The sequence below is a fragment of the Narcine bancroftii genome, chromosome 6, assembly GCF_036971445.1.
Source record: "Narcine bancroftii isolate sNarBan1 chromosome 6, sNarBan1.hap1, whole genome shotgun sequence".
Taxonomy (NCBI): Eukaryota; Metazoa; Chordata; class Chondrichthyes; order Torpediniformes; family Narcinidae; genus Narcine; species Narcine bancroftii.
This window is the reverse complement of record NC_091474.1, coordinates 61,509,628-61,534,318: the sequence shown is the minus strand read 5'-3', so window position 1 is coordinate 61,534,318 and position 24,691 is coordinate 61,509,628. Positions and strand designations below refer to the sequence as shown.

The window sequence follows — 24,691 nt, the reverse complement described above, 5'->3', positions numbered from 1 at the left end:
TCCACAGAAGGGCTAGAAATGTTGGCGCCATCTTGCGTTTTGGAACACAAGATAAACACTGATGTTATATTCAACTTGCCCAGTAGAGTCCTCTGCTGCTTGGGAACTGCTCTAGTCGACTCCCGAGGTTCTTTCTGAAAGGTTTGCTGAAGTTCTTCAGCACTTTCTACACATTTAAAAGTCAATTTCCTCACTAATTGTCCTTTTGTTTTCATCATTATTACTGCAATCAAGATTTAATTCAGTTCTTACAACTTTCAAAAACTTCAAGTCTTTATAATTCGGGCATTAATTAATTCAGTTGGGGAGAGGTGTCTCCACACATCTTCCTACGCCTCCTTGCTATGCCCCCCATGGCCTGCACTCCTATTAATAGCTAGTGTGTCCCTGTCTTCTTCTCAAGCTTCCTCCAGAATTGCCCTTTTGTTGCAGTGCTGGCCTTCTGCAGGTTGTACCTGGACTTCCTGTAGAGATCTGGATCCTTGACCTTAAATTCTCTTGATCTTACCTTTAGCAGATTGTGAATCCTCTGATTCATCCAAGGCTTCTGGTTGGGGAATTCCTGGCATGGGCACGTACTCGTCCACACAGGTCTTGATAAAGTTGGTGACACATGTTGCATATTCATTCTAGCTTAAGGATGAGTTCTTGAATATGGTTCAATCCACCGATTCAAAGTAAACCTACAAACACTTCTCCGCCTCCCTTGACCATATTTTTGCTGTCTTCACTACTGGTGCTGTGGTCCTCATTCTCTGCTTGTTTGCAGGGAGTAAAAGTACAGCCAGGTAATCAGACTTGGGGTAACCGCCCAAGTGCGGTTGTGGTATGACTCGGTAGGCGTTCTTCATATTGGTGTAGCAGTGGTTGAGTGTGTTAGCTTTTTTGGTCTTGCATATGGGCGGCACAGTCAGCTTAGTGGGTGGTATGGTTAGCATAGTGGTTAGCGTACCGCTGTTACAGCGCCAACAACCTGGGTTCGAATCCTGTGCTGTCTGTAGCATGTTTGTATGTTCTGTGTCTGTGTGTTTTTTCTCTGGGTGCTCCAGTTTCCTCCCGCCCTTCAAAATGTACACAGGTTTTAGTTCAATTGGGTGTAATTCAGCGGCATGGATTTGTAGGCCGTAAGGGCCTGTTACTGTGCTGTATGTCTAAATTTAAATTTCATGTGCTGTGTTTATGATAGTTCGTTACCTTTGGTTTTCTCCTTTCTGAATCTTCCCTCTGATTGTTGGTACAATTAGAATTTTAGGTTCTGTGCAAACAAAGAGCACAACTTGCTTCAAACTTAATAGAAAATAAAAGATTCATACTGAGATTTGTCAAGTGTGTCCAATGTAATGGCAGTGGCTGACAACTTCTTTATTCTGGCTCCAATTTAATGAGGTTCTCTATGTACTTTAAGCTGTGCAAAGATGGTTCACCTTCAAATTTGTGAGTTTGGTGAAATTTGAATAAAACAAAATAATGTAATTATGCATATGTTATGTTTAGTCCTAATGCACATTTCACAGAATCTTGAGCAAACAATGAAATGGTGGAGGGACTTGTGGTCAGACTATGGTGTGGACAACACAAGTCCAGTGAATTATTCTGGACCCTGACCATAAGGCAGGGAACAGAGTGATAAGCCCAAATCCGACTTCATAGACTTATCTGTCCATTATCTAGGTATAAAGGACTAACTGAAATGGTGCAGTGTGATTGGCTTTTTTAACTTGACCTAACATTAAAGAGTAGAAAATGTTATGAAATATGCAACAATCCAGTGGATGTGTTTGTTAAATTGTTAAATGTATTTTTAGTTCCACAAAATGCATATTGATAAATTCAGATAATTTATTAGTTTTGGTAAATTTCAATGCTTTCATGAAATCCATGGCAAGATTTTTCAATTTGTTTAGATTGTGTTTTAAATCTGCATGTGAAATGTCTTTTCATTAACACATTTTTAAAATTTTGATTATTGTAGCATCAGACTTTAATCTTAAAGCTACAGAAACTTCAGAAGGCGGCTGTACAGGATGATGATTATGAGAAAGGTGAGAGCCCTTGTTGGATTTTTAAAATTACATTTTCTAAAATTTTATTCTGTGTAAGTCAGCCCACGCTGAAATGAAATTAGACAGCAGAACACACAGCAAAATATCACTTAAAAGCATACAGATCTTTATTTCAGAAATAATCAATTTGTATAGGGGAAGTGAGTAAAACTAAACAGGAGAGGTCAATTTCTGACACCTGTCTGAAGCCTTTAGCTCTCACTCCAAAGATAGAGATTTCATTTTATATTTATACAATTTCAATTGGTTAAGGGAAAGAAGTGACCCCTACCTTTCAGTATTACATAATTTCATCTTAAAAAAAATGTTCCTCAAATACATGTTTTCTGGTGTTTATCTCACATAAAAGAATGGTATGTGTTTTTGTCTGGTAAATAATCAACATTTCCTTGAAGGATACAATTTTAATGATGTTTATGCCAGCTTTATTTCAATTTTAATGATGTTTATTGCAAGCCATCTCTAGAACCTGTTTGCTGCAGAGTTTGCAAAATGAGTTCAGCCCTTTTATAATTATAAGATACCTTCTAAATCTAACAGCAAAAGTTTAAGCACTGGTATATAAACTATACTTCCACATTGCTTTTTTATCATTTGAAGATAACTTACAGTGAGAAAGAGACCGATATCCATATCAGTATGGTTGTATATCAAACTTTCATACAGGAACAGCAGAACAGAAGGGAACCAATTCTGCAGCTAGTATCACAATTACATGCAAGATATATGAACCCCATGATCCTCTGAATATCCACTTTAGCTAAGCAAACCATCCATCCTGTCCCATGAGACCCTGTCTAAAACTGTCTAAAACTGATCATGGATATTCAGTATTTCCTGAGAGTTATGAAAGGATTCATCTATGACCTTGGTGATGCACTTATCTCCGACAATGGCGCGTGAACCCCTCTGGGTAGCTAACTGGTAATCCACCGCATATCGGGTTTGTTGTCAGCTCTCAATTAACAGTGTCCAGCCCTGCCATAGTCTCATTGCCCAATGCTGTCAAGCCACAGGCTTGTTTCCTCAGCCCTGTTTCCTCAATCAATTTCGGCAGCTTAGTGTTTTTTTTAATGTTTCGTTTGCACATTCTACTATTCCTGTTACCTGTGGTTAATGGGAATAGTGAAACCACTGTAAGATTCTCAATTCCTTATGCATTATCTGAATGCCTCAGGCACTCCATAGCAGGGAATTATTATATTATATATATTAAACTAATAATCAAACCAGTAAAACCAAATCTTAACTAACGGTCAAAGCAGTATTGTCTTTAAATAAAAAGACAAATGGCTAATTATAAACATGGAAAATGGCTTCCTGCCAAGAGTGTTCCTTTACCTAAAATTTTGATGCCACCACACCTGCAGTGAGATATTTACAGTAAGATATTTATCATTCCCTCCTTGCCAATGTGGGTATCATTGTGCATAATCAAGCAGCAAAGATATCAAGTACATGTTTGGCCGGCCAGCATAATCTTATAACTGAGTATTTGTCTGCAAAACTTGTTGTTTGCATTTTTTTTGTTTGACTATTGTCTCTGTTAATGAGTTGTTGCATTTTAATGCATTCAAAGACCATATGATCTTGTTTATTTTCAATTTAACCACTTATTAATTGGATTACCTTTGGCGGTTTGCAGGAACACTTGGTCAACTTATGATTGAGCTAAAAGAGTCCTCAGCTTAAAGAAAGTTGGAGTGTTTAGGTTGTCATGATGCATATTTAACGATTATCAAGCATTGTTCTACTTCAAAGCATGCAGTCACTAGGCTAGAGGTGGGGCACCTGTTTGCCACCAATGGGTTCCTCCGGATGCCTCTGCACCTCTTACACCTGTGAGTGTTGGACTAACAGTGGTTTGGTTAGTTACTGTACATAGGTGACCATTTTGTCACTTAACGCATATTTATCTAAAGTAACATCATGTCAAGTCATAGGATTTTAATCCAATATTGCCGTGAGGGGTTATATGCATTTCAAATAAAGTGAATACTAACTTCACAAGCACTACAGCACTACAGTGATTAAAAATACTAGTATGTAACTCAATAATTAAGTATTCACTATACAAAAATTTTTAACATCTAGACAAACAATCTGATATAACATTTTCTGTACCTTTGATATGATTAATTTGCAAATTATATTCTTGCAAAATTTAACTCCAATTTAATATTCTTCTATTATGATTTCTCATTTTGTTCAAAAGCACAATAGGATTGTGATCGTTAAATATCATTACAGGTTCTTAGGTAGTACCCAAATACACATCAAAATTCTGTAGAATGAGCACTAGAGACAACAGTTCCTTCTCAATCGTGGAATAATTTATTTGATGATCATTGAATTTCTTTGAAAAGCAGGCAACCGGATGGTCAATTCCACCATGTTTTTGTAACATCACGGCATCTGCTGCTCCGTCGCTGACATCCACAACAAAAGAAAATGTTTTTTTTCAAAATTAGGAGACTTTAAAACAAGGTTATGGCACAGCATCTCCTTTAAAATCTCAAAAGCTCTCTGATAAGAGTCTGCCCAGAGAAATTTATCTCCTTTCTTCAAGAAATTGATTAAAGGAAGAGCAATTTTTGCAAAATTTTTGCAAAACTAATTATAATAACCTGCCATTCCTAAAAATCTTGTTACTACCTCCTTGCCATTTGGAATAGGAAACTCACAAATTGCCTGCACTTTAGCTCCAATAGACGCAACTTTCCCCTGACTAACTACATGACCTAAATATGTCATAGTTACATGTCCTAATTCACTTTTAGACAGATTGATAGTTAAGTTTGCTTCAGCTAATCGAGCAAAAAACTATTTCCAATTCCATCAAATGTTCCTCCCATGTGTTACTTTTTGTGACCAAATCATCAATATACATCTGTATGTTTTAACCCTTGGATTACAGAATTTATCATCCTTTGGAATGTAGCAGGGGTGTTTTTCATGCCAAAAGGTAGCACATTGTATTCATAAAAGCCTGATGGTGTCATAAATGCAGAAATCTTCCTTCCTCTCTCTTTGCTAGTGGCACACACCAGTTGCCCTTCAACAGATCCACCTTAGTAAGGAACGTAGCTGTCCCAATTTTATCAATACAATCATCTATTTTAGGAATAGGATAGGCATTTGTTTTGGTTATTGTATTGACTTTCCTGTAATCTGTACAGAACCTAACAGTTCCATTTGTATTAGGTACAAGAACACAAGGAGAACTCCAATTTGAATTTGAAGCTCTAATTATATCATTCTCTAACATGTATTCCACCTCCTTATCCATTATTTCACTTTTTTCAATGTTAATTCAAAAAGGATGTTGTTTTATAGGATTTACTTCTCCCACATTCACATCATGAAAAAACACTGATGTCCTTTTTGGAACATCAGGAGAGAAATCTGCATATTTCAAAAGCAAATGTTTCAACTGCCTTAGATCTTGTGGCATAAAATGGCATAACTTTTCATCTAGATTTTCCAAAACTGTTGAGTTAGACAGATGCACAGGAACTATGGTTTCTTTAAGATAACCCTCACAAAATCTTGTTTCCACAATCTTATGATCCATAACTTCCTCAACCCTGTCAAAAGCCAACACCTTTGATTCAACCTGTTCTACAAGACTATTTTTCTCATAGGAAGGCTTCAACATATTGATATGACAAACCTGAGTTTTATACCTACGATCTGGAGTGTTTATCAAATAGTCAATATCACTTAATTTTGATTTAACTTCATACGATCCAGAAAATCTTGCTCTAAGAAGATTGTCATGTGTTGGAAACAAAACTAACACTTCATTTCCTGGCTTAAAAATCCTTGAGACTTTCTGTCAAACAATTGCTTCATTTTTCCTGAGCCATTTTTAAATTGTCTTGAGCCAAAGTCCAAACTTTTTCCAACTGATCTTTAAATTTAGAAACATAAGCCAGCAAATCCAGCTGAACATCCTCATGAACCCACTGTTCTTTTAACATCCTTAAAGGTCCTCTCATTTGAAGACCAAACACAATTTTAAAAGGGCTAAAACCTAATGGTTCCTTCACAGACTTTCTCACTGCAAATAGGAATAAATGAATACCCTCATCCCAATCTTTTTCATTCTCCAGACAATAAATCCTCATCATATTTTTAAAAGAAGAATGGAATCTTTCCAAAACTCCCTGAATTTCAGGATGGTATGCAGATGAAGTGATCTGTTTAATTCCTAGCTCAGACACCAACTGCTGAAACAATCCAGACATGAAACTGCTTCCTTGATCACTTTGGATGTCTTTAGGTAACCCAAAAATTATGAAACATTTTAAAGCCTTTACCACTGTTTTTGCTTTGATATTTCTCAAAGGTATAACTTCTGGAAATCTTGATGCCACACACGTAATTGTTAACAAGTACTGATTTCCAGCTTTAGTTTTAGACAGGGGACCCACACAATCCAGGATAACTCTAGTGAAAGGTTTCCTAACCACAGGAATAGATTGCAAAGGAGCTACCAGAGGATCAAGGTTAGGTTTCCCATAACCTGACAAATGTGGCATGTCCGGCAAAAATTTACAACCTCCCTTCTCAAACCAGGCCAGAAAATTGTTTCAAAATTTTATTCACATCTAAATGACCTCCCAAAGATGTACTATGGGCCAAATATAAAATTTAATTCCGGTAGACTTTAGGAATGACCACATGATGAACCACTGCCCATTTCTCATTTGCAGCCACATCACACAGTCTCCATTTTCTCATTAACAGTTCTCCCTTCCAGTAATATCCACAGGGCATTTCCTTACTTTCCTCCTCATTCACAGCCTTATTCCTCAAGTCAGCAAGATCCACATCTATCTTTTGCTGCTCAATTAAATCTTTCCTTGACAAAGATAAATCCTGTCTATCAAATTTAACCTGTTCTTTCTGGTTCTTTTCTATATCAGAAGTACTGGGCAAGTCTCTGTTAATTGGGTCTTCCTTTGTTTTCATCTTAGACAAAGACCTTGTCACAGTACATGCAGGATAGATTTCACAATCTTCATCAACCCTATCTTTAAATGAATTATTTGTTAATCTCAAGACTGACCCAACCTTATCTTCTGCTAAATTATTTCCTAATAAGTTGAGATTCCTCACATGGGTAACTTTGAAATAACTCCCACTACAACTGGTCCTTTAATTAATTCTGAATTAAACACTATTTTGTGTAGGGCAATTGATTCTATCTCTCCTTCAATACCTCTAAACAAAGTTGTCTCTCCTGTGTCTGTCTTCTGATCAAGGGTTAAGACCTTGTCCAACAAAAGTGACTGGGCAGTCCCTGTATCGCTGAGAATTTTAATAGGCACCTGCAAAGTTCCTTCACTCACAGAAATCAACATTCATAACCTCCTTAGCAGGTATGAAACCTTTGTTCTCATTATGTTCAACTGACTGAATACAAGCTTCTGGTAATACCTCTCTTTCTTTCTTACTTTTTAATAATAATAAATTTGACTGAACATGACCAGGTTTCTTAGAGAAATAACAGACAAAACCTGAAATTCTGTCCTTTTCTGAATTGCCCTTACCCTCATCTAGTTTCTTGATTTTCTCCCCAGGATTAATTTCAAGTTTACTGAGCTGTTCAACCTAAAACTTCTGAAAAGGCTTACTATACTGGAATTTGTTTTTTGTGAGTCAATAAATACTCCTCAGCTGAACGAGCAATCTGTTGCTGTGTAGCTACATCTTTTTCATCCAGATATAATTTGATCTCATTAGGCACATTTCTTCAATTAAAATCAATTCTCTCAATCTATTGAAATCATTGTTTATATTCTTTGAGGCACCAACTGTCAAAACATACAGATTTTTCAAGTGCAAAATCCATATAAGATTGGTTCCATGCTTTTCCCAAACTCCAAAAATGTTGTCTATGTTTCTGGAACTAACTCACAAGCCTTTAATATTGCCTTTTTAACAGTGCCATAATCTGCAACTTGCTCTGCATTCAAACTAGCATATGCTTGTTGTGCTTTTCCCTTCAATGCACTTTGAAGCATGAGAGGCCATTTTCCTTTTAGCCATTTTGAACCTTTTCAAAAAGCTGAAAATATGTATCAATATCTCTCATCAAAAGGAGGAACTAAATGAACCTCTCTACTAGCCATAAACTTATCTTCATAAGATGGAGCTTCAGTTTTATTCTCTCCATGCATCAAACAACCTTTCTTTTATTCTTTCAGCTTCCTCATATTTCCTATTTTTTTCAGCTTCTTCTGGCTCATGCTTTCTCTTTTTATCAGCTTCTTCCAGCTCCAATTTTTTAAATTGCAATTGCCGTTCAAAAGAACTACCCACAGGAAAATTTTCTAAGCACTCCTTTCCAAATATTTTTTTGTTTATATAATGTTTTGCTATAATTCTCTGTATTTCAGTTTTCTTCATACTGGTTTTGACTTCATCAAGCTTTAATTCCCTAGCAATGAATATCAAATCTCGTTTACTCATTTTTTGCAGGTCAGCAAAAGATGGTTGTTTCATTAAGTCACCAATATCCCTTGCTGCAGTTTCCCCTTACAAGTTTTAAATTAGCTCGGAAAAAAAACAATTGAGCAATGAATCACAAAAATCTAAAAGTTTAAGAACCCAAAATTGCAAGTAGTTTAGAATGATTTAAAAAATCGGACGAGCACCCACAATGTTACAAGTTCAGTGAACTCCATATACCAGCAGCAACAGAAATACACCAAAGCAATGGTTCCTTAAACAAAATTAGTTTAATTCTCTGAGAGTATAGAACAACAAGATCAACACTTATCAACACTAAGGTATTTACTCAATCCCTCCTCCCAACCTAATCTAAGCACCTGTGTGTAATGTGTTTTCAAGAAAGTCCTTTTTATTAGCCAATCTTCCACTGTCCATGTTTCCAAGGCTACAGTTTCCAGTAATCTTCAATCTTGTGCACAGAATCAAACAGTCATTACATTCAAGCAAACTTCAGTGCTTTACTTAAAATTAGGGTTGGACACCTGAAACAGGAATGTCTTAAAGAAGAAACGTCTTCTTTCCAGGTTCTTCTCACAGAGTTCTTCTCTTTACCTCACTGGGAAGACTAGCCCAAGAGAGTACATTTGGGCTTCAATATTAGAACTCTTCCCAGTCTTGAAAAAGGAGCCTTTTCAGCAGGCTCCTCTTCCCTCCAGCCTTTTTTTCAGACTGCCTCCAGCTCACCTCCTTCTCTCTCCAGGCATTCTTAGCGGAGAATGCACCTGAAGAAGCAGAAGCGGCCCTTTAAATTGTCGTTCAGGTGGCAGTGTTGAAAGCGCAGCGCTGGCCACCTGAAAGGACAGCTGCGCTAGGACGCGTGTCTTGAGTGCATTCCGGCTCCTGTCCCTTGGGCTGTCAAGTCAGGATGGTTGGCTGTCATCTGGGACAGCCAGCGCGGGCTATCAGTGCGGGGACGTCCCACGCAGGACATCACCATACTGATCCCGCTGCCCCGCTCTCCACCACTCACGAAATCTGTCCTCACACTGTGGGGCGGCCAACGCGGGCTGTCAGCATGGACGTCCCTACACTGATCCTGCTGCCACGATCTCTTCCCACTCATGGAGCTGGAGCGGCCGGCAGGGGAGAAGGAGGCCGGAGCGACTGGTAGGGGGGTAGGGGGGCTGGAGCGGCCGGTGGAGGAGAAGGAGGCGCTCAACTCGGGTACCAGCATTGTTTCAGCAAGCCCCCTTCACCCCTGCCGGCCGCTCCAGCCTCCTCCCGCTCCAGCCCCCTTCTCTCCACTCCCAAATTTAGCCCCCACAGTGTGGGGACAGCCTGCGTCGGCCGCCCGACAGTGTGGGGACAGCCTGCGTCGGCCGCCCGACAGTGTGGGGACAGCCCGCGTCGGCTGCCCGACAGTGTGGGGACTGATTTCTTGAGTGGGGAGAGAGGCAGGCAGTGGGACCAGTGTGGGGACGTCCCGCGAGTGACGTGCCCGCGCTGGCTACCCGACAGTGGGGACTGGGAGAGGAGCTGTCAGGCTTTGGTCAGCTGACTGTCATCTGAATGCAGCTGCTTTTAGATAGCTGCATTTAGATGGCTGGGGTGGCCACTGTGCTGCGGGGATTATTCCTCTCAGAGGAGGGTTACCAAGCTCGTCTTGCAGGCGCCTACTGCATATTCATGTGGCCTTCCCACAGCAGCATTTTCCCAAAATATGCGGCTTTACAAGCGGGGCAATTGGCCAACTGAAAGTGCCTTCCTTCTCTGCCTCTCCCCTCCTGATGTTCCAGGCACTGTTATTTTTTGCTTTTGGTTTGCAAATCTTCAATTTCCAGGCTTTACAAAAAACACAAGGCCTCAACTCTCTACAAATTTTTCAGTTTCTGGGGTGTGCTTGCAAATGTTGTTAAAGCCCAGAACCTTCTGTTTGCAGCTGACCTCAGAACTTTGCAAGGCATTATTTTGTCTGTAAAATGCATGCAACCCAACAACTAACCCAATTCTAATTACTTTTATAAGCATATATTTAATTAACACTTTGCGTCACAGTTATTTGTCAAATGTGATCAGAAAAGTTTTCCAAATCAATGTATCAAGGTTCCAACTACGGAAATACAATACAGGATCTCCTATGAGGGAACAAGAAAGGACAGGTGATGGAAATATGTATAGAAGAACAATTTGGGACCGGAATTATAATGCCATTAGTTTCAAGATAATTATGGATAACAGTTGGCCTGGTTCTCTGGTTGAGATTCTAAATTGGACAAAGGCCATTATTGAGAAAATGAGAATGGATTTAGTAAGTTGTAGATTGGGACAGGTTGGTTTCTGGCAAGAATGTGCTTGGTAAATGGGAGGCTGTCAAATGTGAAATTTTGAGAATACAGTTTATTTGTTCCTGTCAGGATTAAAGGCAAAGTTAACAGGCATAGGGAACCTTGGTTTTTGAGGAATATTGGGAAATGGTTAAGAGGAGAGAGATGTATGGCAGGTAATAGGCAACGAGGAGCAAATTATGCATTTGAGGAGAATAAAAAATGCAAAAAAAAAAGGAGGGCTAAAATTAAACATAAGGTTACTTTGGTAACAAGGTGAGAGAAAATCCTACAGTCTTTTATAAGTGTATTGAGATAAAAAGGATAGGAAAGGACAAAATTGGTCCTTTTGAAGATCAGTGTGGTCAGTGAGATCTTAAATGTTTTTTTTACATCTGTATTGATTCAGAAAATTGGCACAGAGTCTATGGAAGTGAGGTAAACAAGGAGTGAGGTTATGGAGCCCATATAGATTAAAGAAGAGGAGGTGCTTGCTGTCTTAAGGCAAATGAGGGAGGATAAATCAACAGTTTGAGAAGATATTCACTTAGTCCTTGAGGGAGGCGAGTGTAGCAATTGCAGGGGCCCTGGCAGAAATATTTAACATGCCTTTAGCCATGGGTGAGGTGCTGGAGGATAGGTAAGATATTCAAAGGTATATACAAGTATTTGGATGGACAGGGTCTGATTAGGGTTAGTCAGCTATAGCTTTGTGAGTGGTAGGTCATGTTTGACTACTGTTAAAGAGTTTTTTGAGGAGATTCCAGGAAAGTTAATGAAGGAAAGGCCCATGAATGTTGTCTACATTCCCCCGAATGGGGGAAAGTCAGGAAGGTTCAGTCACTCTGTGTTCATGGTGAGGTAGTGAACTGGATGTGGCATTGGGAGTGGTAGTGAATAATTGTCTTTCTCATAGAGGCCTGTGACTAGTGGTGTGCCTCAAAGATTGGTTCTAGGTCAATTGTTTGTCATCTATATCAATGATTTTAATGATAATGTGGTAAATTGGATCAGCATGTTTACAGATGACACAAAGATTGAAGGCGTAGTGGGCAGCGAGGAAAGCTTTCAAAGCTTGCAGAGGGATCTGGACTAGCTTGGAAAATGGGTTGCAAAATGGCAGATTTAATTAAACGCAGGCAGATGGAATTTAATGCAGACAAATGTTTGGTGCTGCACTTTGAAAGGATAAACTAAGTTAGGACATGCACTATAAACGGTAGGGCACTGAAGAGTGTGGTAGAGCAGAGGCATCTGTGAATATAGATACATAGTTTCATGGAAGTGGCATCGCAGATAGATAGATACGGTTGTAAAGAAAGCTTTTTGCACATTGGCCTTTGCTAATCAAAGTATTGAATAGGACCTGAGATGTTATGATAAAGTTGTACGAGATGTTGTAAGGCCAAATTTGGAGTATTGTCTGCAGTTTTGGTCACCTAGGGTATCAATAAGATTGAAAGAATGCAGAGGAGATTTACAAGGATGTTGCTCGGTCTTGAAGAACTGATTTACTGGTAAAGGTTAAACATGTTAGGACATGTAGAAGAATGAGGGGAGATTTGATGGAATTATCCAAAATTGTGATGGGTATATATATATAGAGTAAATGTAAGTAGGCCTTTTCCACTGAGGTTAGGAGAGATTAAAAACTTGAGGACATGGGTTAAGGGTAAAAGGAGAAAGGTTTAAAGGGAACATTGGGGGGGACTTCTTCATGCAGAGAGTGGCGAGAATGTGGAATGAGCTGCCAGTTAAATTGGTAAATGCTGGCTCAATTTTGACATTTTAGAAAAATTTAGACAGGTACATGGATGGGTTCTGGTTCAGATCAATGGGACTTGGCAAAATAATAGTTTGTCACAGACTAGAAGGGCCAAAGGGCCTGTTTCTGTGCTATAGTTTCCTAATTATCCAATAATTACTCTCCCCATCCTTGCTGACTGGAATATACTTACGTTGAGCACTCTTTGAAAGTCTTCCACTGTTCCTTAACTGTCCCACCAGATAGCCTGTGTCCCAGTCCACGCCAGTCCTCCCTCATCCTGTTGTAGTCTCCCCTGTTTAAACTTAATACACTGATTTTATTTTGAACTATTTTTTAACTTAGTTTATCCTTTCAAAGTGCAGCACCAAACATTTGTCTGCATTAAGTTCCATCTGCCTGCGTTTAATTAAATCTGCCATTTTGCAACCCATTTTTCGAGCTAGTCCAGATCCCTCTGCAAGCTTTGAAAGCTTTCCTCGCTGTCCACTACGCCTTCAATCTTTGTGTCATCTGTAAACATGCTGATCCAATTTACCACATTATCATTTGTATGAGATATTCAGTCATACTGTGATCACTTTTTTCAAGAGGATCGCGAAATACAAGATCATTAATTTTATCTGCCTCATTGCCCAGGACCAGATCCAAGAAAGGAGTCATGGATGTATTCTATGACATCCTCCTTAAGATTGCTGTGACAAACCTGATTTCCCCCAACGATGTGCAAGTTAAAAGTCCCCCATGACAACTGCCCTTCCATTTTGCATATGTCACTGGAGTGCCTGTGCCACTCTAGTGTTATTAACTCAACAATTATCTATTCTCTTTCATATTCTTAATTTCCTTGCTTATTCCATGAGGAAGGACTCTTGCTATACTCGAGGGAGATTAGTGAATTGGAACGAGAGATAACTCAATTGGAAAAGGACTACCAAAATTCAGGCTCTGGAGAAAAATCTAGAATATTAACAAATAAAAAGCTAAAGTACAACACTATGCAAATGTATAGGATGGAAAAAGCAATATTAAGATCTAAACAAAGTTGGGGGAAAGAGCCTATAAGGTACCGTCTTGACAGTTGAAGGCAGAAGAAACCGCAGGGACAATTAATGCGATTTATATTAAAAAAAAGACAGACAGGATTTCATACAAACTGAAGGAAATAAATTAAGCATTTAGGCAATTTATATGCAATTGAGTCAATGGGGTGACATTGAGAAAATGGAGGAATTCTTGTCTCATTTGGAATTATCAAATTTAGAGCCCAAGGAGCAGGAAGAATGCTCCTTTTCTGAGGAAGAAAGAAATAAAAGCACTGAGTTTGCTACAAACTAATAAATCTCTGGGAGAGGATGGTTTCCCTCCTGAATTTTACAGAGAGTTCAAGAATCTTTCGATGTCACTGTTCATGGATGTGGTGGAACAGGCGGCCGAGACCCATCCTCTCCTGGACACTTTTTTTGATGGCAATAATTACAGTGATCCCAAAAAGGATAAGGATCCATTGAAGCCGTCTTCTATCAAACCAGTCTCACTTCTGAATTTGGATTTTAAAATAATAACCAAAGCTCTGGCAAACAGTGGCTTGATATTTTACAAAGTTAACAAACCCAGATCAGTTGGGGTTTGTACAGAAAAGGCAATCGGCAGAAAATAGAAGTCGGCTACTGAATACAATATATCTGGTGCAGTCAAGGGCGGATCCAAGCATAGTCATGGTCCTAGACACAGAAAAAGCCTTTGATAGACTTGAGCACGATTTTTTGGTTAAAGTCCTGGAAAAATTTGAGTTGGGACAATCATTTATAAATTAGGTCAAGGCGTTATACCATAAACCCAGGGCCAAAGTTGTTACTAATATGCAAAAATCTTCAGCCTTCCCACTGATCAGATCTATTAGACAGGGTTGTCTGCTGTCCCCAATACTATTCATATTAACTATTGAACAGCTAGCAGAAGCCATTTGCTGGGATCCAGGTATCAAAGGATTTAGATTGGGACAGGAAGAGCTCAAAATTAACTTATTTGTGGATGATGTGTTGATATATTCGACAGAATCAGCAGGGTCATTGGCCGGGCTACAGACTATATTGGAAGATTATGGTAAAATCTTGGGATACAAAATCAACTATATAAGAGTGAAATAATCCCACTTACAAAAGGGGATTATGAAGAGAATCAGGATTTATTGTCAGGAACAAGCCATGAAATTCGGGTGATTTGCAGCAGCATCATTGTGCAAACATACATATTCTAACCACCTTACAACATTGTTATGTCAAATAAAATAATAATAATAATAGTGCATGAAAAGTAAGGCAGGGCCTTTGGTTCATTGATTATTGAGGAATCTGATGGCAGCGGGGAAGAAGCTGTCCTTGTGCCGCTGAGTGCTCGTCTTTCAGCTCCTGTACCTTTTCCCCAATGGTAGCAGAGTGAAGAGGGCATGGCCTGGGTGGTGGGGGTCTTTGAGGAGAGAGGCTGCTTTTTTAAGACATGGCCTCATGTAGATGTCCTCGATGGAGTGAAGTTTGGTGCCTGTGATGTCGCAGGCTGAGTTAACAACCCTCTGGAATTTATTCTTGTCCTGAAAGTTGGCACCTCCATATCAGGCAGGGTTGCGACCAGCCAGAATACTCTCCATGGTACACCTGAAGAGCCTTTGGTGACATACTGAATCTCCTCAGACACCTCACAAAGAAAAGCCTCTGGCGAGCCTTCTTTGTGACTGTATCAACATGGAGGATCCAGGACAGATCCTTGGAGATGTTGACATGCAGGAATTTGAAGTTCTTGACCCTCTTCACTACTGAGCTCTTGACAAGGACTGGGTCATGTTCCCCGACTTCCTCCTGAAGTCACACTCATCTTGGTTTTGCTGACGTTGAGCGCAAGGTTGTTGTCCTTACCCATTTCAACTAGCAGATCGATCTCCCTCCTGTACATTTCCTCATTGCTGTTTGTGATTCTGCCGACAAGTGTGGTGTCATCGGCAAATGTAGATGGCATTGGAATTGTGCCCGGCCATACAGTCGTGGTTTATAATGAGTAGAGCAGTGGGCTAAGCACGCATCCTTGGGGTGTGCCTTTGTTGATGATCATTGAGGAGGAGACATTGTTTCCAATTCATACTAACTGTGGTCTTCCGACGTGAAAGCCAAGGATCCAGTTGCAGAGGGAAATACGGTATTGAAAGCCGAGCTGTTGTAGTTGAAAAGCAGCCATATGTATGAATTGGTGTTTTTGAGGTGATTCAGAGCTGAATGGGGAGCCAGTGAGTGATTGTGACAATAGGTGAATTGCATGGGTCCAGATCTTTGCTTAGGTATGTTCTGGCCATGACCAGCCTCTTGATGCATTTCATCACAGTAGAAGGTAGTGCTACTTGGCGGTAGTTGTTGAGGCAGCTCACGCTACTCTTCTTGCGTATTGGGATGATTGATGGTGGGAACCTCTGACTGCCACAATGAAAGGTTGAAAATGACTGTGAACACTCTGGCTAGTTGGTTGATGCAAATTTTCAGTACTCTGCCAGTTAGCCTCTTGAATGATGTTGTGATGTTGCCCTCAGAGACGGATATCACAGTGTTCAGCTCATCGGGTAGTGAAGCATTGGAGCCATCTATGGTGTTCGCCTTTGTTTTGAAGGCTGTAATGTCCTGCACTCCCTGCAATTGCTGGTGTGCATCTGTCTAAAGCTTCCTCTGGAGTTTCCACTTTGCTTCAGAGCTGGCCTTCTGCAGGTCGTACCTAGACTCCTTGTAAAGATCTCGATCCCTGTCCTTAATTAAGAGCACCATCCCATCTCCTGGGCTTCATTTTCATTTTTTCTTAATTTATCAGGCTTTTATTTACAAAGAAGAATAATTGTCATTATTTTATAAAAAAAATCTTTTTGCTGCAGCTGACAAGTTCAACAAGAAGTTGGCAGAACTGAAGAGTGAGCCGAGTTCCTTAAAACTCCAGTTGCCTTCGTATCATCCTTGTATTCTGAACTTTCTCCAAAAATTTGAACTTCAACTGCAAATGACTGAGCACCAGAATGAATGTATTTTCAAGTATGTACATTTCTTTAATGTGGATATAATTGAAGTAGAAAAATAAATTCTGAGAGGATTTTTTTTGTGTATTATTGAGGAATTTGATTTTTCTAGAACCAATCTAGCTATTCCTACTTTTCACCTAGAACTATGTACATTAAGACATGTGAAATGCTAATCAATGCACTCTGAATATGTTGAGGATTTCTATTTCTATCATTCTTTTAGACATTAAGCTGAAACTCTTTCCTTCAATTTGCCCAGTTCCTACATAAGGAATAGGGTGGACCTATTTCAGCTTCTTAATTTGTATTTCTTGGGTCATTCCCTCTCTGCTGTTGTATAGATAAAATACAAAACTAAAAGGATACATTAGTGTCTGAGGTTTGCAATATCAGTAAATGGGGATATTTATTTAAACTTTATCAATGACCCACAAAACCGAAGTTGTACACCCATGCAGATGTGAAAGCAAACTGCTTGAGCATTTTAGTTGAAAGGTTTCCATTGTTCTTTATAGCTGCTTGGGAAAATTCAGATATTAATTTAAGACATTCAGTGGACAAGCTGCCTGTGTTGGAAGCCATATTCAGTACCAAAGAACTTTTTGTATTTATTGGTGTTATTGAGCATGCTGATTTTGAACTTCTGTCACGTATTTAAATTAAATTTTCAGGAATGGGGAGAATTTCTTGCTGAAAAGTAATGAAGATAAACATTCAAATTCAAGCACTGATAACCTACGAATATCATGGTCAAGGAGAAGCCGGTTGATTCAAGATAGACAACAGTTACAGGTTTGTGGCGTAATGTATGTGCCATGTAATTTTTATTTAAATATTAGGCAGTAAGTGAAATAGAGCATCTCTAAAAATTCAAATTATAAATGCTGCTTACATGCTTGTTAAAATATAATATGCACAGATTTATTCATTGTTATTGTAAATTACATGTATGAGGCCAACAAAATGCTGTTATTTTGTATGTGTATCCAAGCAGACATGCTCTAATCTTCTCTAACTTTCTTTACAAATGAAGCAATTTGCATTTAGATAGTCCTCTGAATGTACTAAAGTGCCTTGAGGAGCATGAATATTAAGATATATTAAGAGCAAAAGGAAATCAAGGGACGCAGCATGGAGCCAAAAGAGAGGGGAAATTTTAAATGGATTTTTTGTATCAGTATTTACTCGGGAGGCAGACACAGAGTATATTGAAGTGAGGCAAAACAGCAGTGAGGTCATGGATCCTATGCAGATAACAGAGGAAGAGATGCTTGCTGTCTTATTTAATTTTTAAAATTTTTCACACCATAAACCATACTGACCAAAATACATACAGACATTTTTCTCTTGAATATCTAGTGTCATTTTCTCCCCTTTTTCCCCCCTCCCTTCCCTCCCTCCCTCCCTCTCCCCCCATCCTATTTATTCAAAGTTCAATCTATAAGATACATTAAATCCGTTAAACAATGTCGTCACTTAATAAAATAAACAATAAATTTTTATCTTTTACTTTTATATACTGAGTCAGTTCATTTCGTTGTCTTCTCTTCTGTCATTTTAGGTGGTGGAGGTTCATGGTAGGATTTCTCTATTGTATTTCATGTATGGTTCCCATATTTGTTCGAATATTGTGATGTTATTTCTTAAATTATATGTTATTTTTTCTAATGGAATACATTTATTTATTTTTATATACCATTGTTGTATTCTCAAGTTGTCTTCTAATTTCCAGGTTGACATAATATATTTTTTTGCTACAGCTAGGGCTCTCATAATAAATCTTTTCTGTGCTCCATCCAAATCGAGTCCAAATTCTTTATTTCTTATATTACTTAGGAGGAAGATCTCTGGGATTTTTGGTATATTGCTTTTTGTGATTTTATTTAATATCTGGTTTAGATCTTCCCAAAAATTTTCCACTTTCTCACATGTCCAAATTGCATGTATTGTTGTTCCCGTTTCCTTTTTACAGTGAAAGCATCTGTCTGATACTGTTGAGTCCCATTTATTTTAACTTTTGGGGTGTGATGTATAGCCTGTGTAACCAATTATATTGTATCATGCGTAACCTCGTGTTTATTGTATTTCTCATAGTTCCGGAGCATAGCTTTTCCCATGTTTCATTCTTTATCTTTATGTTTAGATCTTGTTCCCATTTTTGTTTAGGTTTACAGTTTGTTTCCTCGTTCTCCTTTTCTTGCAGTTTGATGTACATGTTTGTTATAAATTTTTTAATTATCATTGTGTCTGTAATCACATATTCAAAATTGCTTCCTTCTGGTAACCTCAGACTGTTTCCCAATTTGTCCTTCAAGTAGGTTTTCAGTTGGTGGTATGCAAACCTTGTATCGTGAGTTATATTTGTCCTTCATTTGTTCAAAAGATAATAATTTATTTCCCGAAAAACAATTTTCTATTCTTTTGATCCCTTTTCTCTCCCATTCTCTGAAGGAAAGGTTATTTATTGTGAAAGGGATTAGTTGATTTTGTGTCAATATTAATTTTGGTAGTTGATAATTTATTTTATTCCTTTCTACGTGAATCTTCTTCCAAATGTTGAGCAGATGGTGTAATACTGGTGAATTCCTACGTTGCACCAATTTTTAATCCCACTTATAGAATATATGCTCAGGTATCTTCTCCCCTATTTTATCTAGCTCTAATCTGGTCCAATCTGGTTTTTCCCTTGTTTGAAAAAAATCTGATAGGTATCTTAATTGTGCTGCTCTATAATAATTCTTAAAGTTTGGTAGTTGTAAGCCTCCTTGTTTGTACCATTCTGTTAATTTATCTAGTGCTATCCTCGATTTCCCCCCTTTCCATAAGAATTTCCTTATTATTTTCTTCAGCTCCTTGAAGAATTTCTCTGTTAGGTGATGATTGAAATAGGTATTATATCCTTGGGAAGATGTTCATTTTAATACAGTTTATCCTTCCTATCAGTGTTAGTGGTAAGTTTTTCCAGTGCTCTAAGTCGTCTTGTAATTTTTTCATTAATGGCTGATAATTTAGTTTATATAGATGGCCGAGATTATTATTTAGTTGTATACCTAGGTATCGAATTGCTTGTGTTTGCCATCTAAATGGTGATTTTTCCTTAAACTTTGTGAAATCCACATTATTCATTGGCATTGCTTCACTTTTATTTGCATTGATCTTGTACCCCAATACTTCTCCATATTCCTTCAATTTCTTATGTAATTCTTTTATTGATATTTCTGGTTCTGTTAAGTATATTATAACGTCATCTGCAAAAAGACTGATTTTATATTCCTTCTCTTTTATTTTTATCCCTCTTATTTTATTTTCTGTTCTTATCAGTTCTGCTAGTGGTTCTATAGCTAACGCGAACAGTGAGAGAGATAGTGGACATCCCTGCCTTGTTGATCTGCTTAATTTAAATTGGTTTGATATATATCCATTTACTGTCATTTTTGCCAATGGTCCCTTATAAAATGCTTTAATCCAGTTAATATATTTCTCTGGTCTTGAGGCAAATAGAGGTGGGCCTGACAAGATATTCCCTTGGACCTTGAGGGAGGCTAATATAGTGATTAGGTTCTATCAAATTTTATAATATATATGATACCCAGCATTGCCTGGGAAATAAAAAACTCAGTTGTTGACTAGACAGTTGAAACAACTGTGTTTGGCCACTTGTTTTTATTCTGAATGTACATTGATGCACAGTATTATAACCAAATGAGGTGGTTCTGGTACGTTCAAAATATTTTTTGAACTTTTGAACTTCATATGACCTTAATTGTTTAATTAAATGTGGTCATGTCATTCAGCATCAAATGCTTCCACAATTATAGTAAACAGAAATGCAAGTTTATGCAAACTGGTCAAAAACACTTTTGAACTTCATATGACCTTAAAAGTTAAATTCAATGAGGTTATGACATTCAGCATCAAATGTTACCCCTTGGACATTTCTAGAGTGCTCCATATTGATTTGCATGGAGAACAGACATGCATGCACAAATATATATTAGAAATGTATATATATATATATATATATATATATATACTGTATATGTGTGTACATACATGTGTATATTATTTATATAAACACACACACACACTCTTGGATAGACAAGGGGTGATTAGAGATAATCAGCATACTTTTGTGCATGGTAGATCATATCTAACCAATCTTGAGGAGTTTTTCATTAGGTCACCATAAAAGTTTGTGAAGAAAAGGCAGTAGATGGTGTCTACATGGACTTTAGTAAGTCTTTATACTTGACTTACTAAAGATCCCACATGGGAAGTTGGTCAAGGTTTAGTTGCTCGCTATTCAGGATGAGGTAATAAATTGGATTAGACATTGGTTTTATAAAGGAATCAGAGAGTAGTAGTGGAGGATTGCTTCTCTGACTGGAGCCAGCGACTAATGGTGTGCCTCATGGATCAGTGCTGGGTTCACTGATGTCTATCTGTTGACAATCTGATTGATAATGTGGCAAATTGAATTGGCACATTTGCAGAGCTAGCAGTGGCATCTGGGCCATCTAGAAAAAAATAGGCTGGAAAATGGAATTTAATGTTGACAAGTGTAAGGTGTTGCACTTTGGAATGTCAAATGAGGGTAGGATTTGCACAGTAAATGGTAGAGCAATGTGAAGTTCAGTAGAACAGAGATATCTGGGAATACAGATAAATAATTCCATGCAAGGTGCATCACAGGGTCATAAAGAGAGCTTTTAGCACATTGGCCTTCATAAATCAAAGTATTAAGTACAGGAGTTGGGTTGTTGACATTGTAACAGACATTAATGAGGGTAAATTTGGACTATTTATGCAGTTTTGGTCATCTAATACAAGAAAGCTATCAATAAGATTGAAGGAGTGTTGAGTAAACGTACAAGGATGTTGCCAGAACTGGAGGATTCAAGTTATAGGGAAAGATTAAATAGGTTAGGACTGGAGTATCAGAGAATGGGGAAATTTGAGAGAGTTATATAAAATGAGGTAGCTTACTTTATGAAGGTAAGAAATAGGTGTAATATACTCACAGAGATAAACACACAGGTTTATTCAAAATGGAGGCTACAGATTCCAAGTCCTCACAACCAGACTTCAGTGGAGATTCCACTCCCATTCACAAGGAGGAGCTAGGGGGTAGAGGCATTACAACTCCTCCCACCTTAAAAAGTTACATGTTTGTTTACATTTTTGAAATATGTACATGTTGGTCTTTGACAATGACCTGTCAATGGATGACAACAAAAATCTTTGTATCATTTCTGAGGTTTTCTTTCCGAGATTTAACTTTTCAACTGGTTTTCTTTTCCTGTCTGGATATCTTCCCTGACCAAAAGTTCATGACACTTTTGAACTACTTGGACTCCTTTTAGATAGTCAAAATTTGACCTTGTCGTTGTTCATTAGTCAAACCTGTTTGACTATTACCAACACTTCATTCATCATGATGTGAACCCTCAACATTTCCCATTGTACTTTCTAGTACCATTTCTGATTCACCTATTGTTGGTATCTGACTTATAACCTCAATGTCTGACTCATATGATTCATCTACCTGCAATTGATTTGGTTGCCAATCTTGTGTTTGCATAGGCATCACATGATCAATGTGTACTTTTCTGACTATTCCATTACAAACATCTTGACTAAGTATGTTTGTGGTCCTAATTTTCTCAGAACTCTTCCAGGTAACCACTTCATCCATTTGTAGTGATGGTTTTTCACCTTCCCTTTTTGGTTCACCTCTACACTCCTTTCTTTGACCCTACATCTGTCATGGTTTGATTTTTGTTTCTCTTGTTTCCTTTCCACTGTTTAAGCTAAATTTGGTTTTAACAAAGAGAATCTTGTCCTTGGGGTTCTCTTCAAAAACAATTCTGCTGGTGTCTGACCAGTAGTAGTGTGAAGTGTATTTCGATATGTGATCAGAACATTGGCAAGTTTGTGACCCAATGACAACTGATTCTTTCTAAGATTTGGATCCAACATCTGGTTGATCAATGCACGTTTCACAATTTGTACTGTGCGTTCTGCTGCTCCATTTGAAGCAGGATGGTACGGGGTACTCTAGTGTGTTTTACACCATTATTTTTCAGGAACTGAACAAACTCAGGTCCATCATCGGATACGACTTCCTCTGGAAATCCACAGGATGCAAACAAACCCCGCAACACATCCATTGTTTTGCTGGACATAGTTTTGCCATCGGAAACACCTCAACCCACTTTAAATGACTATCAATCACAATGAACAATTTCTGCCCCTCTAACTCGGTAAAGTCTATGTGCACTCTTTGCCACACCCTAATAGGCCAAATCCATGGTTGTAGAGGAACTGTTGGTGGATTCTTTCCAACTGACTGACATGTACTATGCTCTTTGATACACTGCTCTATCTGTATCAAGCTAAACTCTTTGTCAAACACATCCCCAGATGTTGTTCATGTAGATCTCTTAGTAATTGTGGTCTCTATCTCAGCGGAATAACCACCCTAGCTCCCAACATGACACAACCCTGGTCTACTTACATTTCATTACTACGCACAAAGAATGGCTTGATTTTTGACTGTAATTCAGACAACTGATTATTGGCCAACCATTTGAGATATACTCTTATACTCTTGACAAAACTCTGGCTATGCGTATAGCCTTACTAATGTCTTCTGATGTGACAGGCAACTCTTCTACATATGAAAAGTAGAACACATCACTTTTATTTGGAACAACATCAGATTCTAATGGTAATCAACATTGCTGTGTTCCATTGACTTGCGATACTGAGTGTCATACTGACAAACGGACAATATCAATGCCCATCTCTGCATCCTGGTGACAGCTAATGTTGGTACCTGTGCCTGAGGATGTAGAATTGTTGTTAAGGGCTTGTGATTTGTCTCTTTAGTGAATTTACAACCATAAAGGTATTTGTGGAACCTTTTAACACCAAAGGTCAAAGCAAGAGCTTCTCGCTCTATCTGTGCATCGTTTTTCTCACTAGCATTAAGGGTCCTAGATGCAAACAAAATGGGTCTTTCTTCCCCATTTTCTAGTACATGAGAAATTATTGCACCTGTCCCATAGGGCGAAGCATCACATGCTAGCTTCATTGGCTTACTCACATCATAATGTACCAGCAATTTACCCTCAACTAATTGTGCTTTACACTGTATGAAAACTTCCTCACAAAAGCACGTCCACTTCAATTTCACCTCTTTTAAGAGCTCATTTAGAGAATACAAAATTGTTGACAAATTTTTCATGAACTTGCCATAGTAGTTTACTAACCCTAAAAAGGATCTGAGCTCTAAGATGTTGTGAGGGGATGGTGCTTCTTTTATCGCATCAACCTTACACTTGATGGGTGTAAACCTTCCTTGTCTATCCTGTGCCCTAAGTACTCAACTGAGCCTTTGTCAAAACTGCCGTTGGCAGAGTATCTGGAATACTACCATCCAGCACTCTATTTACTGTTAACTTAAAATCTCCACAAATTCTTGTATTACCATCTGACTTTGGTACAACAACAATGGGGGTTGCCCATGCCCTACTATCTACTTTGGAGATAATGTTCTCTGACTTGAGTCTTTTTAGTTCATTGTCAACTTTGTCCTTTAGTGGATATGATACAGAACGAGTTTTATAATGCACTGGAGTTGTATTGGGTTTTATGCAAACTTCTGCTTGGTATCCTGAAATTGGCTCTTCTTCATCGCTGAACACCTTGGAATGGCGCCAGATGACATCATCTGGGCACTTGAACTTGCAAACGTGGAAAATCATATTCCAATTAAACTTTATTTCCTGCAGCCAATTTCTTCCTAGCAGGGCTGGTTTTTCTCCCTTCACCACTACTAAGGGCAACTGCATGCTGACTCTCATAACAAATAGGCATAAGTATGCTTTCAAAAATGGGAATTCTTTCTCCTCCATAACTTAGCTCAGCCCACTTCCCATCCAAAGGGAGCTGGCTCAGCTTATGACAATGTACCGATTCGGGTATGACGCTGACTGATGTGCCAGTGTCAATATGCATCATAACT

At 38.4% G+C, this 24,691-nt stretch overlaps 1 protein-coding gene across 2 annotated transcripts in view; it reads left to right on the top strand.

The window, feature by feature from the left end:
- disc1 (DISC1 scaffold protein) overlaps positions 1–24,691 on the top strand; it is a 168,269-nt gene that overhangs the window by 53,318 nt on the left and 90,260 nt on the right. For both annotated transcript variants that reach the window (XR_011340101.1, XM_069885052.1), the window contains exons 3-5: positions 1,973–2,042; positions 16,522–16,675; positions 17,334–17,454. Coding sequence is in view for 1 of the 2 variants with exons in the window: in XM_069885052.1 (XP_069741153.1) it covers positions 1,973–2,042; positions 16,522–16,675; positions 17,334–17,454 (345 nt within the window). In the remaining variant the exon portion in view is untranslated. The remainder of the gene's footprint in view (positions 1–1,972; positions 2,043–16,521; positions 16,676–17,333; positions 17,455–24,691) is intronic.